Source organism: Trachemys scripta, chromosome 17 (genome assembly GCF_013100865.1).
Source record: "Trachemys scripta elegans isolate TJP31775 chromosome 17, CAS_Tse_1.0, whole genome shotgun sequence".
In the NCBI taxonomy this organism is placed as follows: domain Eukaryota; kingdom Metazoa; phylum Chordata; order Testudines; family Emydidae; genus Trachemys; species Trachemys scripta.
The window spans coordinates 15,055,799-15,072,844 of NC_048314.1; the positions used below are offsets into that span (position 1 = coordinate 15,055,799).

Below are 17,046 nucleotides of genomic sequence, written 5' to 3' on the forward strand. Positions count from 1 at the left end.
AAGATGACCCATTTCAGACAGTTGACAAGAGGTGTGAGGATACTTAACATGGGGAAACAGATTCAATTTGTGTAATGACCCAGCCACTCCCAGTCTCTATTCAAGCCCAAGTTAATGTAGCCCATGAAAGCTTATGCTCAAATAAATGTGTTAGTCTCTAAGGTGCCACAAGTACTCCTGTTCTTTTTGCGGATACAGACTAACACGGCTGCTCCTCTGAAACCTGTAATGATGGGGCTGACTCTTGTTCCACACCGGTCGCTCCTTTGGAATATGCAGCTTGGGAATTCCAATGCCCACTGCCTGGGGCTAAATGTAATGCCCTTTGACGTTTAGGTTCATGATACTGTATCTAGAGATGAACCTTTACCCAAATCATGCAGCCAGCCCCCCTGCAGTCTTGGGCAAGGTGGATAGGTTTAAGCTGAACCAAATTCCCAGATCTGATCTTTGGGGGGAAATGAGATCCAGATTGATAGAGACGTCCAGATAGAGATGTTGTGGCTCTGGTCCATTTCTAGCGGTAATGTGTTGCAAAGAGCCCCCTCTGCATACGTGGATGTCATCAGCAGGGATTGAACTGCGACCTTCACAGCACCACGAATACAGGGCTCTGCCACTTGAGCTAAAGGCGTAACTCCTTTTGCTGTAAATAACTGGGCTGTTAGTCACTCGGGCCAGTCACTAGACAGGGACGTGATCACACATGAAGCCAGTGTATTTGTACCCGCGTAGTAATATTCGATCTGATAGACTGTCGGATGCAGCCCCTAGCGGGTGCAGCCATTCACAATTGAGATGTCCGTAGAATAGCTTAGGGGATGACCCAACGGGTTTATACACATGCAGATCCAAAGTTCCCCCCAGCAGAGGGCAGTGAGGAACCTGCATGAGGACAAAATAGATGCACTAACCTATGGCCAAACCCTGGGTTGAGTCTCGGCCCCTGCAGCTGTTCTGGCACGTCGATCCAGCCAGCACGGTGACCCTCGTGCAGTGGTGTGACCAAGAACTGTTTTGCTTTCAGAGGCTGGACAAGTCTCAGATTAATAATGTTTCATCCTGGAGGCTAATTTATAAAACACACCAAGAAGCAGAACTGTTGTCCTGGCTTCTTAAAGCCAGCTTGTCCCCACTTAATGTCGCCTTTTCCTTCTCCAGTTGCCCCAGCGATAGCTGTCGGGGCCCCTGTGATCCGTGCCCATGAGGGTCAGCCCGTCTCACTGCCATGCATTATCCTGGCTGGGAAGCCTCTTCCAGACCGACGATGGCTAAAGGACGGGCAGCCGGTGAGGTCTTGGTCCTCTGTCTGTTTAATTTGCTGCCCTGGGGGGAACGGGGGCGGAGAGTGGTGAGTCATGCACAGGTCAGCAGAGTCCTTGCGTTGGTGGAGCCTGGGAGATAAATCTGATTGTTATTGACAGCAGCATGGCATTTGTTGTGCTGCGTCATGTCATTGTGATGGTGTTAGTCAGCGGGATGATGGTACAATCAAAGCAAGAGACAGAAAAGGCTTCGGAGAATAGCCCGGATAACCCCCAGATGTTACCACTCGGACCCCTTCCCTTGGGAGACCATCATACAGATCTCGCTGTCAGGAAGCTTTGCCGTGATATTCAGCCTAAATTTTTCTCTTTCTTAATTTCCCCCTTTACTATGAGTTATGTCCCTCCAGGTTGCACTAAATAACTCCTCTTCCTCCACAGTTACCCCCTTCAGAGACTGGGGGGCTGTTGTAATAGCTCCCCTGTGTCATCACAGAGCCAGTCTCCACCTACAGAGCCCCCGGTGATTGTCTCTCTTCTCTGAGCTCCTCCAGGGGCCAGATCCTTGGCTGGTACAAACTGCCATAGCTCTGTTGAAGTCAACGGAGCGATGCCAGTTTATACTAGCTGGGGATCTGACCTTAGACATTTTCTAAAGGCAGAGGGACAAGCATGTGATGCTCGTTGAACTGACCATCAATCCTGACTCATGGTTTCTCTCTGTTCCCAGGTCACGCTGGACAGCCGCCATGCCATACGCACAGATGGAAGTTTCCATATAGACCAGGCCTTCCAGGAGGATGCTGGGAAATACACCTGCGTGGTCACTAACGCCATTGGCTCTCGCAGGCAGAACGTGACTCTTGCCATCCACGGTGAGCGGTTTAGATCCGGGCTTTGCACGTTGCTCGTCTGCTTGCTGGCTTTGCACGCTGTCGTGTTACAGTTCGTGGAGGCAGCTGCCGCGGTGGGTGTTGAGTGCGCACCTCCTCTGCCAACTTCCTGCAGAGCACCTACGAAACCACGGTGCCTTTTGGAAGAGACCTGGCTCTTGCCACGGAGCGAAAGCAGCAACGATGTTATCTCCAGGCGAGAAAAACGTGCGCTGTTGGAGCCGGTTTCCTTAGCAAGCGTCAGTCCCCAGGGCAGCATGTTGTTGACAAAAGAATTTAGGAAAATTCCTATTATCTGGCAGCTCTGGGACATCTGACTGGCCTGCACAAGTGCAATTCGATTCTGGACAAGTAGACTTCAGCTGCGTACTAAAACTCCTGGGTGTGCTGACTGAAAGGCACAGACATGAGGGGGACACGTAAGCGGGGGCTTCTGAGATGGGTGGAGCTGCCTAGGGGGCAGTGACTTTAAGGCTGGGATTCTCAGAAGGGCCTAGCACTCCCAATTGGGGCTAGATTTTTTTCAAAATGGCTCATCTCCCATTTGGTCACGTCCGGCCAGGAGAGCTGAGCTGTTTTCAGAAGCTGGCCCTCTACTAAATCGCCAGCTTTTCCGAAGGGCTTTTCAAAAGGACCTGGGCTCCCTTGAAAACCGGGCCATTGGGGTCGCCGAGCGCACATGCAGATCTGGCGCTTAATTAGATGGCTGAGTGGGAGCTGAGATCTCTTGCCGCTGTGAGTGCCGAGCACTTGGAAATCAAGCCCTGAGCGCTGGCCCTGCCTCGCTGTTCTCAGTAGTAAGCAGTAAGGAGGACGCTTCTCTCGCTTACAGTTCCGCCCAGCATTCAGCCTGGTCCTGCCCTCTATAGCACCAACGAGGGAGTGGCGGTCACCCTGCCGTGTAATGCCAGTGGAGTTCCCTTCCCCACTGTTACCTGGACAAAGGTAGGGTGGAGGCTCTAATGCTTGGTCAGGGTGGGAGCGGGGGCAGAAAGATGACTCTTTCTTGGCAGTATATTGGCAAAGGCTGACTGCTGCAGGGGTGTGTTAGAACACAAGTCACCAGCTCTCTGCCCGGGGCAGACCGGGACTGGCCCATGTCAGGTTGTGGTGAACCCTGAGGTCCCCACTGAGTGCTGAGTTGTGGCTAACACAGAGCCGTTTCCCAGTGCAGACAGGGCCAGAGAGATTGGCCTTAAGGCTGCGCGGTGTATCCGGAGTGAGGAGGGTGCTTAGATCCCAGAGCATCCAGGAGTTGTGGAGATGGATGCTCCTGAGGGAATCCAGCGGGAGAAGGGTTAAAAGCACCAGCCGAGCGCCTCTCGCCCATGTTCCCCCCCCCCCCCACACACACACTCGGTTAATTCCGGAGCCCCTGCTGTTTGTTCTTTTCCTTTAAAGGAACTGGAGCCCCTTTCCTCCCGGAGCCCCCACTACCACATCCCCAGCGACCGGAGCCTCCTGATCCCCCTGCCCTCGGCTGGAGATTCGGGTGTCTACGTCTGCACGGCCACCAACCTGGGGGGCTCCGCCAGCCGGGAAATCCAGCTCTCTGTCAACAGTGAGTCCGCTTGTCCGCTTGCTTGGGGAAGACCCGGCCAAGGACACGGCCTGTTAAAATGGCCCCCTCGACCAGCGAGACTGGGCTAACAGCAGAAGGGAGCTCAGCACCCGCCAGGTGCATTAATAGGAGCCTCGGGACTCGCCGAGCCCGTTCCCGGCTCTCTCCCCCTTCCCAAGCCCTCTCCGCCCCGATAGAAACACAGACACTCCCCTCTTCCAGTGAACATTTCCTTCCCTTCCCTGTTTGCGGCTGAGCCTCCAGCTCTCTCGTCAATGAGCCCTGCCTAGCCCATGGGAGCGTCAGTGCTGCCCAGACCTCGTACTGCCCCGTGCAGGGGGATTCTAGAGAACGTGCAGGGGCAGCGTGGTGCAGTGGGTAGGGCACTGCTCTGGGAAGCAGAAGACCTGGATTGTATTCCCAGCTCTGCAGCTGACTTGTCTGTATGGCCTTGGGCAAGTCGCTTCACTTCTCTGTGTCTCCTTCTCCCCACTCCGCCCTTTATCTGCGAGCGTCAGCTGTTTGGGGCAGGGGCTGCCTCTTATTGCTAGTACCCTGGGGCACTGGTCTTGGGTAGGGCAGTAATACAGCGGGCATTTGTCCCGAGCGGCTATGGATGTGCATAGTGCAGGACTGCAGTGAAGCAGCCCCATGGAAGCCCAACTCCCGGCACCTTTCCCGGGCGCTAAATTCACTGAGTTGGGAAAAGCCTTTAGAACCCGAGAGCTCTTCAGCCCGGACGCCAGCCTCACTTTCCTCTCTTTGTCCCACCGACCTAGCTAAGCCCAGGATTAGCAGGAACAGCTCACGTGAGTCAACGGGGCCAATAAGAATCTTCGCCGTGGTCGGGCAGGAAACGACGCTGCCCTGTGAAGTTCAGGGATCACCCTCCCCACTGGTCGTATGGACTCAGGAGACCCGGCTGCTGCCTCTCACCACAGCAAGGTAAGGAACTGGCTGGAAAGCGTAAAACTGGAGGAGCCCAATGGGCTCATTGTTAGGAGCTCCCGTAGCTTTATTTATTTCCTTCTTCAGCTCTTGGGACTCTTCGTACATAGAATAGATTTGCAGCTCCGGGCCAGACTAACCCCTGCTGTTGTTCCACCAGCTTCAACGGAGTTATGGTGGGAGACTGAAGTAGAACGGCCCCTTCCTGCAAGTCTGTCGAATGCACGTGATGCCCGCTCGGCCCCGGAAGCGATCTGATGTGGCTGAGCGGTTTGACGTGTTTCATGGGAAGGGGACGTTGTCTACTGGTTAGAGCTGGGGAAGTGGAAGGCAGGAGATCCAGGTTCCATTCCTTGCTTTTACTGTTGGCTCAGCCTGCGGCTTGGCACATTGCCTCAGTTTCCCTGCCTGGAACAGAGGGGCAGGGGTCCCCTGGTGCACAAAGATGTGCAGTTGGCATTGTTTAATTCATAGTAACGGAGCGTTTGACATCCGCGAGAGATGGTGAAAGCCTTGCACGTACTGTGGTTTAAGTCCCATAACTGCCCAGCCAACGCCATGATCCCTGGTACCATTCATGGTAGTGCTCAGGGACTGGGTCCAGTGCCTGGTCCCAGCTGATGGAGCAAGGACCCAGAGCTGGGATGTCTCCCCAGCTCAGTGTCGTTGCAGCAGGAATGCTTTCCTTGCTGGTTGCTGGGAGCGGCAATTAGTCTGTGCCTGGCTGGAGAAATCTGTGACCCCACAGACTCAGACGCCTCAGGATGATATCAGCCGTTGGCACAGCCCCTGAAAGGAACCAGAGCGATTGGTTTCATCCCTAGCGGCCCTTTCTCCGAACATCTGTCTGGATGGAACATCTGCTTTCAACCCATGTTAAGCTGAAGTGCACACGCCCCTGGAAATGTATGGGGCTTAAGTTGCACATTGGCTTGTGGTGGGGGAGAGGGCTGCTTTTCGTGTCCTGCTCTCCCGTCCCCGTCCTTCAGCACATCTGGCTTTTTGTGCATTCTTGGCTGGTGTGGTCATGGTTACTGCTTAAGGTAGCGCAGCAAGGGAGTGATGTTAGCAAAGCAAAAAAAAAAGCCAAGCATGTTTTTGGAATAAGGCAAGACCCGGAAAGGTTGAGTGATGTGATTTGAATGTGCTTAACTCCACCTCGGCTATAGAGGGGATCGGTGCCAAGTGCCTGTTGAAATGTATTTGATTGAGGGTCATTGGTGTACTCGAGACAGATCTACTGCACAGCTAATCCCTGCGAAATGTGTTTTATGGCTCTGAGCTGTGATTTCATTGATATACAATCATCCTCTGGCCAAATGGCAGTGAAAAGCCTCCTTCACACACGCCATGTGTCACTCCAGCTCCTGCTTGTTCAGTGCTTGGCTCTGTACAAAACGCAGAGGAGGAGGCGTTCTCTGAAGACAAAAGACACCGACTCCAAAGGCACTGGCTTACCTGCAAAGTACTTCAATCTTAGAGCCTGAGCGGGAGAGCTGAGCACCAGACCGGAGCTCCCCGTGACTCCCATGAGTGGTTGAGGGTGCTCAGCACATGACAGGATTGTTATTGCCCAAGCTACTGCATCCCCTGCTCACGTGAAGAGCCTTTGCGTGTGCGTGGATCTGGCCCTAAGCCTTGGTAGCCTCTGAAAGCAAACCCAGTGAATGCTTCAGAGGAGGGGGCTCCCCGTGCTAGCAAAAGTGCAAGGGTTGTGCTGTCCTGGTACCGGGATCTCGCATGGAACATACAAGAGAGTCTGACCTGGGCATGGCCCTTGCTTTAAACCTTCAATAACTGATGCTCTTGTGCCATCCATGAGCCCTGCGCGTCTGCTGCGCTGGAGATTGCCCGGGGTCTGGTTCTGCGAGTACAAGGTGGGCTGAGGCACTAAAACGACAGGATGGAAATATCTGGGCCTTAAAGTGAAAAACAGACAACTTTTGTTTTCCTCCCAGCAACCACTTGGGGCCCAATTCAGGTCTGATCTAAGTGGGCTCAGCTCCATTGAAATCAGCGGAGTATAATCCTGGCTCCAGTGTGGAGCAGGGCCTTTCATTTAAGGGGAAAAAAATCGGATTGAGGCTGGCTAGCTGCAGGGAATCCTGGGGGATGGGGAGGCCCCAGCAACAGCCTGGGGATCAAAGGAGAAGTCACAGAGTGATGTGCAGAGAGGAGAGAAGGCTGCAGAGTAACTGGCCACCCACAGTCTCCTCGATTTATCGGAGGTGCTTGTAGAAACCTCCATGAGCCCCTCGTGATCTTCAGTGTATTTATCCTCTCGGCCCTCCTGTGCTACTATCCCCATTGGGCAGAGGGGAAACTGAGGCCCAGAGCGGGGAAGTGCCTTGCCAGAGGTCACCCAGGGAATCTGGCAGAACAGGGATTTGAACCCTAGTGCCCTAACCACTGGGCCATCCTTCCTCTCCTGACTCTGTCCAGTGTCTGTCTCCGATGAGAGGTATAGCTGTTCAGTCCCCTATGGTAAACTAGCGGTGGGTCCTGGACCAAACCCTTGCATTCCAAACCCTCCCCTGCACCCCGCAACTTCTCCAGTGTCTGACCTGGATCCCGATCCCACGGTCGCGGGCCAAACCAAAGTCCTGACTCCGAACGTCATTGGGCCCATTGCTACAGACACGCAGCTGATTCCTTTTATCAACGGACATTTATCATTGCGTTTGTGTTGGGGAATCTTCGCGTTGGCCGGTGCCTTCCTCCAGGGGTAGGAGCGATGTCTGTGCGCGTGGGAGGGGATGCTGAAGTGTGGGTTAGTGTCAGAGCGAGAGACTCTGCATATGAGAAAAAAATCCAATGATGGGGACTTCAATGAGGAAACTTCCTACCAAACTCTCCTCTCGCCAGCCTGGGGTCTTGGGAGCTGCCAGCTTGACTGGTTATTCAGGGGCTGGAATAGTCACGTACCACTCACCCTGAAATGTTTCCTTGGTGGTCAGGCATCTGGAGGACTGCCACCACCGCACATATTTCATTCTGAGTCCTGCATGAGTGGGTGGGCGGACCTCCCATCTGTCTCTCCCATCTCTCCCCGGCTCAAAACACTGGGTAGTATCTTGAGTCTTGGAAAGTGATCTTCCCAGGAAGGAATTCCTTGGAGTTATATTGGTAATGACTTACAGCACTTGGCCTGACCGTGATAACGTACTGAAGTAGGAGGTAAATTGTTTTTCTTTTCACTGCTCCATAGCAAACACTAATAGTTTATTGTTTTTCACCTTCCATTGTTTTTTTTTCCCATTAAGTTAATATTAATGTACTAAATTCATCCCCAACTGTATTTCCATTTACTTCGATGGAGCAATGTCCGGGATGAATTTGGTGCAGCCGCCTCTGGGGTGGAAAGTGGCAGCTGTTTAACAGTGCACAACAACGCCATGCAGCAATTGGGCTTTACATCATTTTTCTCATATGCAGAGTGCTTTGCAAAACTTGGAATTAAGTGCAGCAGATGTGTAGGGAGAGCAGCAGTTCGGGGCCCAGTAATAGCTTTTATCTGTGGCGGAATGTGGGTTTAGAGGCAATTTCTGTTAACGCGGGTTAACGTTGGAGGGCCAAATTCATCCTTCAGTGAAGTCAATGGAGCTGACTCGGGTCACACCAGGGAGCCAAGATTTTTTACCGGAAGAGCCTATCTAGAGAGAGATTGGAACTTGCTGTCCAGCATGAGTCACTTCTGTTAAAACTGTCTTCTGGATGAGGGCTCCTTAAACGTTGAATCGTTGGTCCATGGTCCTGGGGTTAATAACAGGGAACATGAAGCCCTGCCTTATAGTTTGTTAAAATTTCCCTTGATCTTTATCCCCCACCTAAACAGCCACCATTGCTGCGTGGAAGGGACCTTGATTTAACATCTCCCAGCGGAGTTTTTCCCCTCTTCATTCTTGCCTGTCTAAGTTCCTTTGTCTGCTTCCAGTCCCGTCCCGTCCCCCGCCCCTCCGTGACCCTTTCCCCTTGGCTCTGCTTGCTGCCTGGGGACAGCCGCCTCTCCTCGCTCGCTGGGTTGATGGACGGGAGCACACAGCGGGGAGTCTGCGGACGTGGGCTGGGGTGATGTCACGTCTGCAGGATCCCCAACAAAATCAGGGTCGCAGCTGGAGGGGAGCATGTGGTCAGCTCCAGCTGCAGTATCCGATCTCCGGGGGCAGCTCAGCCCCCCTCAGGAATGACCTCCTGGCCACGGGCAGCTCTTTGTGAACTGTCTCCTTCTTCTACCTCGGCTTGAGCTCTCCTCCTTCGTCTGGAGGAGCTGAGCAAAGGGCCTTCGAGCCATGCATGGCTCGTCTCATCCCCGGAGAATGTTCCCCAGTCTTTGGCCATTTGGTGCATTGTGTATCTGGACAGTGGTGTCTGTCTGTCTGTGGCAGGTTCCAGGACTCGGCCTACGCTCCTCTCTTGTGTCCCCTGCATAAGGATTCAGGGTAACTACAGCTGAGTGATGGCGGCAGGTTCGGATCAGGATATCGCTGGGGTTAGAGTGTGACTCTGGGGCAGAAGGAGCTAGGGGTGAGGCAGAGGAGGATCTTGCAGGGATGCCGAAGGAAGAGCCACGTTTGGAGGGTGGTGATTTGGGGTTGGCCTCAGGCCGGGGGGTATATATGGCCTCTGGAGGCAGGCTGTCTTTGGTGTGGGGAGGAACTGTACATAGAGGGCTCCTCTGCTTCTCCCGGACAACTGACGCACGCAGGCTATTCCCTGTCATTATACAGGCATCTCCCGTTGATGTACAACATCTGGCTGCTAAGAGAGCTTTAAGGAGACCCAGGCAGAGAAGGGGCCATGTGCTGTTCTCTCCGCTCTTGAGGGTTTTCCTTTAGGGTATCACCCTGGTTGGTCTGTTCTCTTCTGATCTAGGTACAGCATCCTCCCTTCAGGCTCCCTCCGACTGGCTGAGCCCAGGGTGACTGACAACGGCCTTTATACCTGCACGGCAGTGAACCCAGCCGGGAACTCCTCGCTGAGCTACCGCCTGGAAGTCCAAGGTACCTGTTCCAGCAGAGCTCTGTCTGGCATGCCCCTGGGCGGATAAGCTGCCAGTGGAGCGCTGAGGTCATTAAGTGTGTATGCGGCGGTGGGGGGATTGCATTGGAACAGCGGGGTCACGTCCTATGTACCCCTGGCCTGCTGTGCTCTAGGGCCTGGAAATACCCAGCCAGGAGCAGGAGTCCTTTGCAGGGTGATGGTGTTCCACTACAGGCAGCGCTTGGATCTGTCGATTTCCTCTCCCAGCTTACAAGGGAGGTGGTGCGGTGCCCATCACCGTAGCATTTGGGCATTAAGGCAGCAATGTTCTGGGATGAAAGGAGGGGACTCGGTTTATGCTGGGCCAGTGATTTGGGGTCTGGGGGAGCCTCCTAGGGCGACTTCTCTTGCTATCTATTTCACATCCCAGGAAGCATCACTGGCACCCAGTCACCAGGCTGCCCCGTTGCCCCTCGTTATGCCCCAGGCTGAATCCTCTGCATTAGTTTGATGTGTTTGCTGTTGGGTCTTTCCCATGTGGGTATTTTGTGCCCACAGCATTGCTCACACCGAATACAGGGGCCCCTCTGCTCAAAGAATAACATCCCTGGTCCCTAGGACTCTTGGTTGGAACAAGGAGTGAAAAAGGCTGAGCTGGGAAATCGACGGTTTCCTTGGAAGGTTTGGGTGGCAACGCTTCAGGGCCAGCTAGAGTGGGCCGGGCGTGGCTTGTTGAAAGCCGTTCAGAAGCTTGTGTCCAGATGTGAGGTGCACTGGCAGCAGCACGGGGCATGTCCCAGCCACACTGCCTGCCCCGGCTGTGTCACTTGAAATTGGTCATAAGGTCGCGTGTTCAGAGAGGTTCCAGGACATGACCAACTAATTTCCCAGTGTAAACGGACCCCAGTATCCTAAGAGGGAAACTCATCCGGGGCCAGAGCCAACACCCATTGAGACCAGCAGCAGCCTTTCCTTGTGTTGTGCTTAGCACTGGATCACTGCCCAAATCACTACTGTGTGTCAGTACATCCTCGATCCAGCAGACGGGATGTAGACTCCCGACCAGACCAGCATGGTATTGAACTTTCTACCCGGCGGGGCTATGTGAGGCTCGGACGGGACCCTGTATACAGACAGCTGCTAACGCAATTATCCTGCTGCTGGCCCAGAAGCATTGCAGGCATTTAACCTAAAGGGATGACCGTGCTACTGAGTTAGAAATGCAGGAGACGCTAAAGTCATTAAGGAGCCGACATCTGCTGTTCCAGCAGTGTCCTGGCTGGATTTACGTGTTCATTTCAACGTGGTCATCAGATTTCTTTCTCTTTCCTTGGCCTGATCAGAGTCCATAAACAGGGCTCCCCCCAACACTGCCCATGGTTTGAACCTACCTCACCTACATGGGGCTGATGGATAGCTCTCCTGCTCTGCCAGACAAGATGGGAGTTGGCACCACATGCCCTGTGAAGGCGTGAAGCCCTCCTGTAGTTTGATGGAGGGTCCCCTTGTCCGCTTGCACTGGGAGAGCAGTCCAAGATGCTTCAAGCAGAGGAGGTGTAGCTCTGACTTGGGTTTCTACGGACTGTTCATCCATTTCAGTGAGGGGCTGGTAAGAGCTGGGTTTAATGCAGGCGAGGTGCCCTGTGTTACTGTCTGCTTTAAAAATAGCTCGAGGCTGAATGGTTTGTGAATGTGGGTAAACACTCTGCATGTTCAGCCAAACAGCAGCACGTCTCGACTAGGGACAGGTGATCCACACTGCTGCAGTGGCATGGACCGGGCCGAGCCGATGGCGTGGCTGTGTTTGTAAAGGAGAGGTGGTTCCGATGGGCAGATGCAACGCTAGACGTGGTCTGTGGCCGCTGGGCTTCAGGGATCTAGTGCAGGAGGATGTACTGCTCTGAGCGGGTTCTAGGAATAATTTCCCACCATCTCCAAGAGCTTTGTGAACATGGATGGATGGAGCCCTGCAATCCCATTGTGAAGTGGGTCCCTGGAAACCCCACATTTTACAAAGGGGGAAACTGAGGCATGCAACAGTTAACAGCTCTTGCCCAAAGTCCCACAGCGAGACTAGAACCCTGGTCGGCTGGTTCTCCCTCTCACTAGTAAACCATACTTTACCCCTGGAATAACTGTTTCGTTGGCTGGTGTCTCTCACAAAGTGGTGAGGCCGCCTGAGTCCATGTCCATGTGCTGATCTCGTCCATTGCCTGTAAAGTCAGCCGTAACTGTTCACCTGGCCAGGGCCCCACTTTTCATGGAGTAACGTCCTTGGGGGCCATTAGACCCAACGATTAAGGCAGGGAAGCCCTGCCCTCTCTGTTTCAGCACAGTAGATGCCTTTGTCATGGTGAGAGAGCAAATCCACATTCTCTCTCCCCACTCCAGTACATGTCCCCAGTCTGGAATGGCTGTGTCTTCATGGCAAAAGGTTTGCTCAAAAGGGAGCTAATTTTGCCCAGAATGTCAACTCTGAAGCTCTATCAAGCAGTCCCGTATGGAACGAAAAAATACACAGCTAGGGCTGCCATGAAGCGGGCACTGGGCTGTGACCCCTCTTCTCATGACAGAACAGTGTAGTAATGGTCAGAGGAGAGAACAAGGGCTCAGGACTCCTGGGTTCTATCCCTGGCTTTGCTACTGAATCCCCAAGAGACCTTGGGCATGTCACTTTACCTCTCCCTGCCTCAGTTTCACCCTCTGTACAATGGGGCTAATTACACTAATGTCCCGCCCCCGGAGTCTGAGATCTTTGGCTCAGAGGAGATTCCAAGCGCCATTTACGCCGCTGTCCTTCCTGTACGTTCTCTTTATTTCAGTACCTCCTCGAGTTCAGCCGGGCCCCAAGCTCCTGAAGGTGCTAGTGGGTCACACGCTGGACCTGCCGTGCGTGGCTCATGGCGATCCAGTCCCCAAGCTCAGATGGTCCAAGGACGGCAGCCCACTGAGGGTGGGCGACCAGGATTTCCTGGAGGGGCCCGATGGGACGATCAACGTCCTGGACGTGCGGGTCTCCGATTCGGGGCGGTACGGGTGTATTGCAGCCAGCAGCGCCGGAGAAGACACCATTGAGTTCGTGGTGGAGGTGCTGGGTGAGTGCTGAATCCCGGGTGCATGACGCGGCTCTTTCTCTTTCACGGGGCTCCCTGAGGTGATGGCTGCCGTCATGGCCAATGGTAAGGCATGAACGGGGGACCTCCACAGTTAAGGGAAGGAGTTGCTATGGTTGGGGCTGTAGCAGACGCGTTTTCTCTGGATTGGGCACAGAGCAGGACCGACAGCCGCACTGGCCAGGAAGTTACTCAGGAACAATCTGCAGCTTGGGGTTAAAGGTGCAGGGCCTGGCCAGGGAGGAGAGTGAAGTGAGATTAAGGTTAAATGGGGCCTAGGTCCTTCCAAATTCCAAGGTTCCCTTCCTCTCCCTTGCCACGTGGGTGGAAGGTCCGATGCTGCCACATGCCACCAGCAGGTCTTTGTGCCGTACCCTCTTCTGTGACAGACTGAGCAGAGCACCTGTCTCAGCCCAGCAGGGTGGGGGCATCCTTGGAGCCCCCTCCAGAACCAGATGCCCCAAGGATCCTGCCTTGATCCTGGTTCCAGTTCTAGCTCGTTCCAACGTGACTAACATCCATTAGTTCATACCTCTGCTCCTCTTTCCCCGAGATGAGTCTCCAAAGGGGGCAAGACATCGGGGGCCAAACTCTCCCCTAGGGGATTAGGCCGGAGAGTCACAAACGGGACCAAATGAACCATCGGTGCAACTTCTGTTCCCTCCAGAGCCGCCCTACCTGGATGACAGTGCAGATGTCCTGCTAGAACGAGTGCTCCATGAGAACGTCACCCTGCCCTGCCCCGCCAAAGGTAAAAAACCAACTCCTTGAGCTGGGAGGGCATGGCGGGGTATCTAGCATCAGAGAGGCATCTTGGACTAGTGGTTAGAGCGCTGGCCTGGGAATCAAGAGATCTGGGTTCTAATCCTGACTCTGCTACTGAGTTGCTGGGAAGCTTTGGGCAAATCACCTCCCCTCATTGTGCCTCAGTTTCCTTATGTGAAAAATATAATATTTACCCACAGTACAATTCTCTACCCACAGCCCTTTCCCTGTGTTTCAGTTCCCTGCCTGGTGTGTGTGATGTTAACGGGGACCGGGAGGGACTTCCATTCTGAACTGGGGGTCACCAGGTCCATATTTGGGGTGTAGCCATGTTCTCCAAGGTGCAGCCCCTTAGTCATTCTCAGCAATCCCCACCGTCCTGGAAACCCAACCCTACCAGGGTGACAGGCCCAGGGCCCACTCTCTGGGCATTGCAGACGGTCAGGTGACTCTTCTGAGCTCAAAGATGGGGAGGTATCGTGATCCCCATTTACAGATGGATCTGGGTGAGTTGCCCACGTTCACCCAGCAGGTCAGTGGCAGAGCTGGGAATAGAGCCCAGGTCTCCGGAGTGCCACTCCTGTGCCCTTTACCCGCCAGCCTACGCGGCCTCTGACCTCAGCTGTTCCAAGGAGTCTGACTCCCTTAGTCAGTGAATCCGCTCCTGGTTGCTCAGGGCCCTCCTGGGTGCTGGCTGTCCGTGGAAGATGCCCCTCCCCACGCTTAGAGAGTCAGGGCCTGACTCAGTATGAGGGCACGCCAGGGGAGGGCGAGGCGCCTGAATGGCTTGCGTTGAAGTTCATGCGGGTTCTTCATGGCACAGCTTTGCCTGGTCCTCAACTCTATTCCCTGAGCTCAAAGATGGAGGCCGCAGGTCAATAGAGCCGGGTCAGTTCCACAGCCGGGAGTGCCCAGGGAAACGTAAGCAGCAGGTTTATTCTCACTGCACCCGCATCCTGCCCTGCCTTCTCCGCAGCTAGCTCTTTCCAGATCTGCCCTGAGTCGGTTTTCTCCACCCGCTCCCTGGAAAGCATGGATAACCTGCAGCCATTCGGGGTCTCAGTGCACCTGGGATCTCAGATGAGAACTCCTGCAGTAGCTACAGCGTCCTGGCGTCTGGAGTGGGAGCGGAGGGGGCAGTGCCCTGATCTTCCGGGATGCGCAGTGTCTTGGATGCAGATCAGTGGGTGTTTGTCACAGATGGGGCAGCCTCAGGGAACATATAGGAAGACGGGCAGAAATTGCCCTGGCTTTTCTTTCTTTTACTCCTTCCATCCTTGCTCCTGGTCTTCCATCTCTCCTTCTGGCTCAGGAGTGAGCTGGGAATCCAGACTTTCACGCCAGGCCCGGCGCTGCCCCTAACTCACCCACCGGGCAGCCTTAGCTGGAGATGGCCGAGAAGTCGCCAGTCAGAGCAGACAGGATTTATTGTAGCCAATCAGAGAGCAGGAAGGAGCAGACATTGCGGTACAACAGCCGCGCCCTGCCTGGTGTCCGTGGCACATGTGGTGGTGGGTGGTGGAGCGCTGGCAGGTCACATGGTACCGGCTCCTTTCCCTCGTCTCCAGTGGCTTCTATAGGAGTCTGGGCTCTTTCTTGCCCAGAACATCCTGTAGGAGCAGCTGGAAAGGCACCAGCCTTGGTGCCTGCTGGGTAGCTCTGCATTGGGGGGACGGTACCGTGCTGCATGGGAGGGGAGGTGCTATGAATCGCTCTTGCTAGGAAGATGTGGTCCATGCAGTGAGAATGTGCAACATCCCTTGTAAGTCGAGTCTCTTGTAACCAGGACAATTTGCCCCAGGCTCCTGGCCCCAGAGGGCCCCCCACGAGAATATAGTATTCTATAATATTGCAACTTTTTTTTATGGAAGGGGCCCCCGAAATTGCTTTGCCCCCAGGTCCCCTGAATCCTCTGGGCAGCCTGGCTTGTAACTGGGTGATAACGGTGCCTCTGGCCTCCATTAGCCCAGGGTACAGTCATCACCGCATGGCCAAGGACCGCCCTGGGGGTGGCATGTCAGTCAATGCACTCTGGGTGGGGTGGGCGTGAGGGGATGCAGCCCCGGGCTGACTTTTCCCCGGGGAGCTTGGTGCTGTTAATTTCCCCTTAGCCGAGCCTGGCACTGCAGAGGAGGGATGGAGCCGGGAAGTAACGCTGTACCTGGAGCGCCTCCGTGTGGCTATCAGCATGCTGCACTCCGACACGGATTTGAGACCACCATTCCGACAGGGCTCTGGGAGCAACTTCTCCGTGTGCGACGCATTTAACGTGTGGGGTGGGCCGGCCACCAAAGGCAGCGCTGAAAGGGGCCACCAGACAGGCACTCGGGAACTGGCCTTGAGCAGAGTACGGCAGGCAGGGTAGCCCCATCCAGGAGCTAGCTGCCGCCCGAGATAGGACTCTGACTAGACCCCTTGATCTGAGCATTGCCCTATGTTCTAGGGGTGTGCACTGAAATCTAAATTTTGCAGGCAGCACCTATTCCTCTAACAGGTGGTACCCGCCCTGCAGCTTCTACTTCCCTGAATGTTGGAGTGTGGGGCTGCGACGGGGGCATCAAGGAGTGGGGGTGAAACGGGGCATCTGCGCGAGTCGCTCTTGCCTAGAGAGAGCTGCAGCTGTCTGGCTGATCCACAGGCATGCCGAAGCCGGCCATCCTCTGGCTAAAGAACTCTGCCGAGCTCCTGGGCAGCTTACCGGGCGCCTCGGTGCTGGACGAGGGCTCTTTGGTGATTGGCTCTGTGTTGCCCAGCGACAGCGGAGAGTACACGTGCCTGGCGACCAACGAGGCGGGCTCTGTGCAGAGGAGAACCAAGCTCGTGGTTTACGGTAAGAGGGGGCCGCGTGGATGGAGCAGATCCCAGTGCTGGGAGGTTGGGGAGGGGGCTTGTCCAGTGCTTGGGTGCAGCAGATTGGGCTCCATACCCAGTCCTGGTCTGCGCTGTCTGTTGCCAGCAAGGGCAATCTCCCCCGTGGGAGCTGTCACTGAACCTGGGAGCAGAGCCTGGACTCTGGTCGGTTGTCTGGAGCTGAACTGGTGGGGCCGTACGTGGGGTGGGATGCTGGGGGAAAGTCCTAATTTTTCTGATCTCCTGGCATCCTGGGGAACATTGGGGTCAATTCCCTAGAGAAGGCCTCTTGCCTCCCACCCCTGTGCCATGTGGAGGGACAGGAGGAGAGGCAGAGGGGTGTCAAGGACAAATGAATTGGGAAGCTTCGGGCTTGATTTTAAAGCCTCAGCTGTGAGCCCACAATGCTGGGGCTAAAGGGGGCTTGTGGAGAGCTCCTCCTGCTCCTACAGGTGAGAAGGGAGGACGCGAGCAAGGCTCCAGAGCTGGGAGATACAGAAACAAACCAGTCTCCTAACTGGGAAGGTCTCACTGACTCCTACAGGTTCTCACCACATTGGACTGCTCAGTCACTGAGCTCCCCCACGACCTGCTTTCTGGGCATGCTCAGCTCAGCAGGTTAGGATGTGGGTCAGCAAAGAGTCTCTCTCCACCCCCAGTCCCACTTGTCT

The 17,046-nt window shown here is 54.8% G+C and overlaps 1 protein-coding gene across 1 annotated transcript in view; it reads left to right on the forward strand.

The window, feature by feature from the left end:
• Positions 1–17,046, forward strand: part of HMCN2 (hemicentin 2) — a 113,938-nt gene that overhangs the window by 33,766 nt on the left and 63,126 nt on the right. Inside the window, exons 18-26 of the mRNA XM_034793850.1 lie at positions 1,162–1,289; positions 1,996–2,140; positions 2,991–3,103; positions 3,560–3,719; positions 4,499–4,664; positions 9,540–9,667; positions 12,470–12,742; positions 13,428–13,511; positions 16,164–16,355. Coding sequence (XP_034649741.1) covers positions 1,162–1,289; positions 1,996–2,140; positions 2,991–3,103; positions 3,560–3,719; positions 4,499–4,664; positions 9,540–9,667; positions 12,470–12,742; positions 13,428–13,511; positions 16,164–16,355 — 1,389 coding nt within the window. The remainder of the gene's footprint in view (positions 1–1,161; positions 1,290–1,995; positions 2,141–2,990; positions 3,104–3,559; positions 3,720–4,498; positions 4,665–9,539; positions 9,668–12,469; positions 12,743–13,427; positions 13,512–16,163; positions 16,356–17,046) is intronic.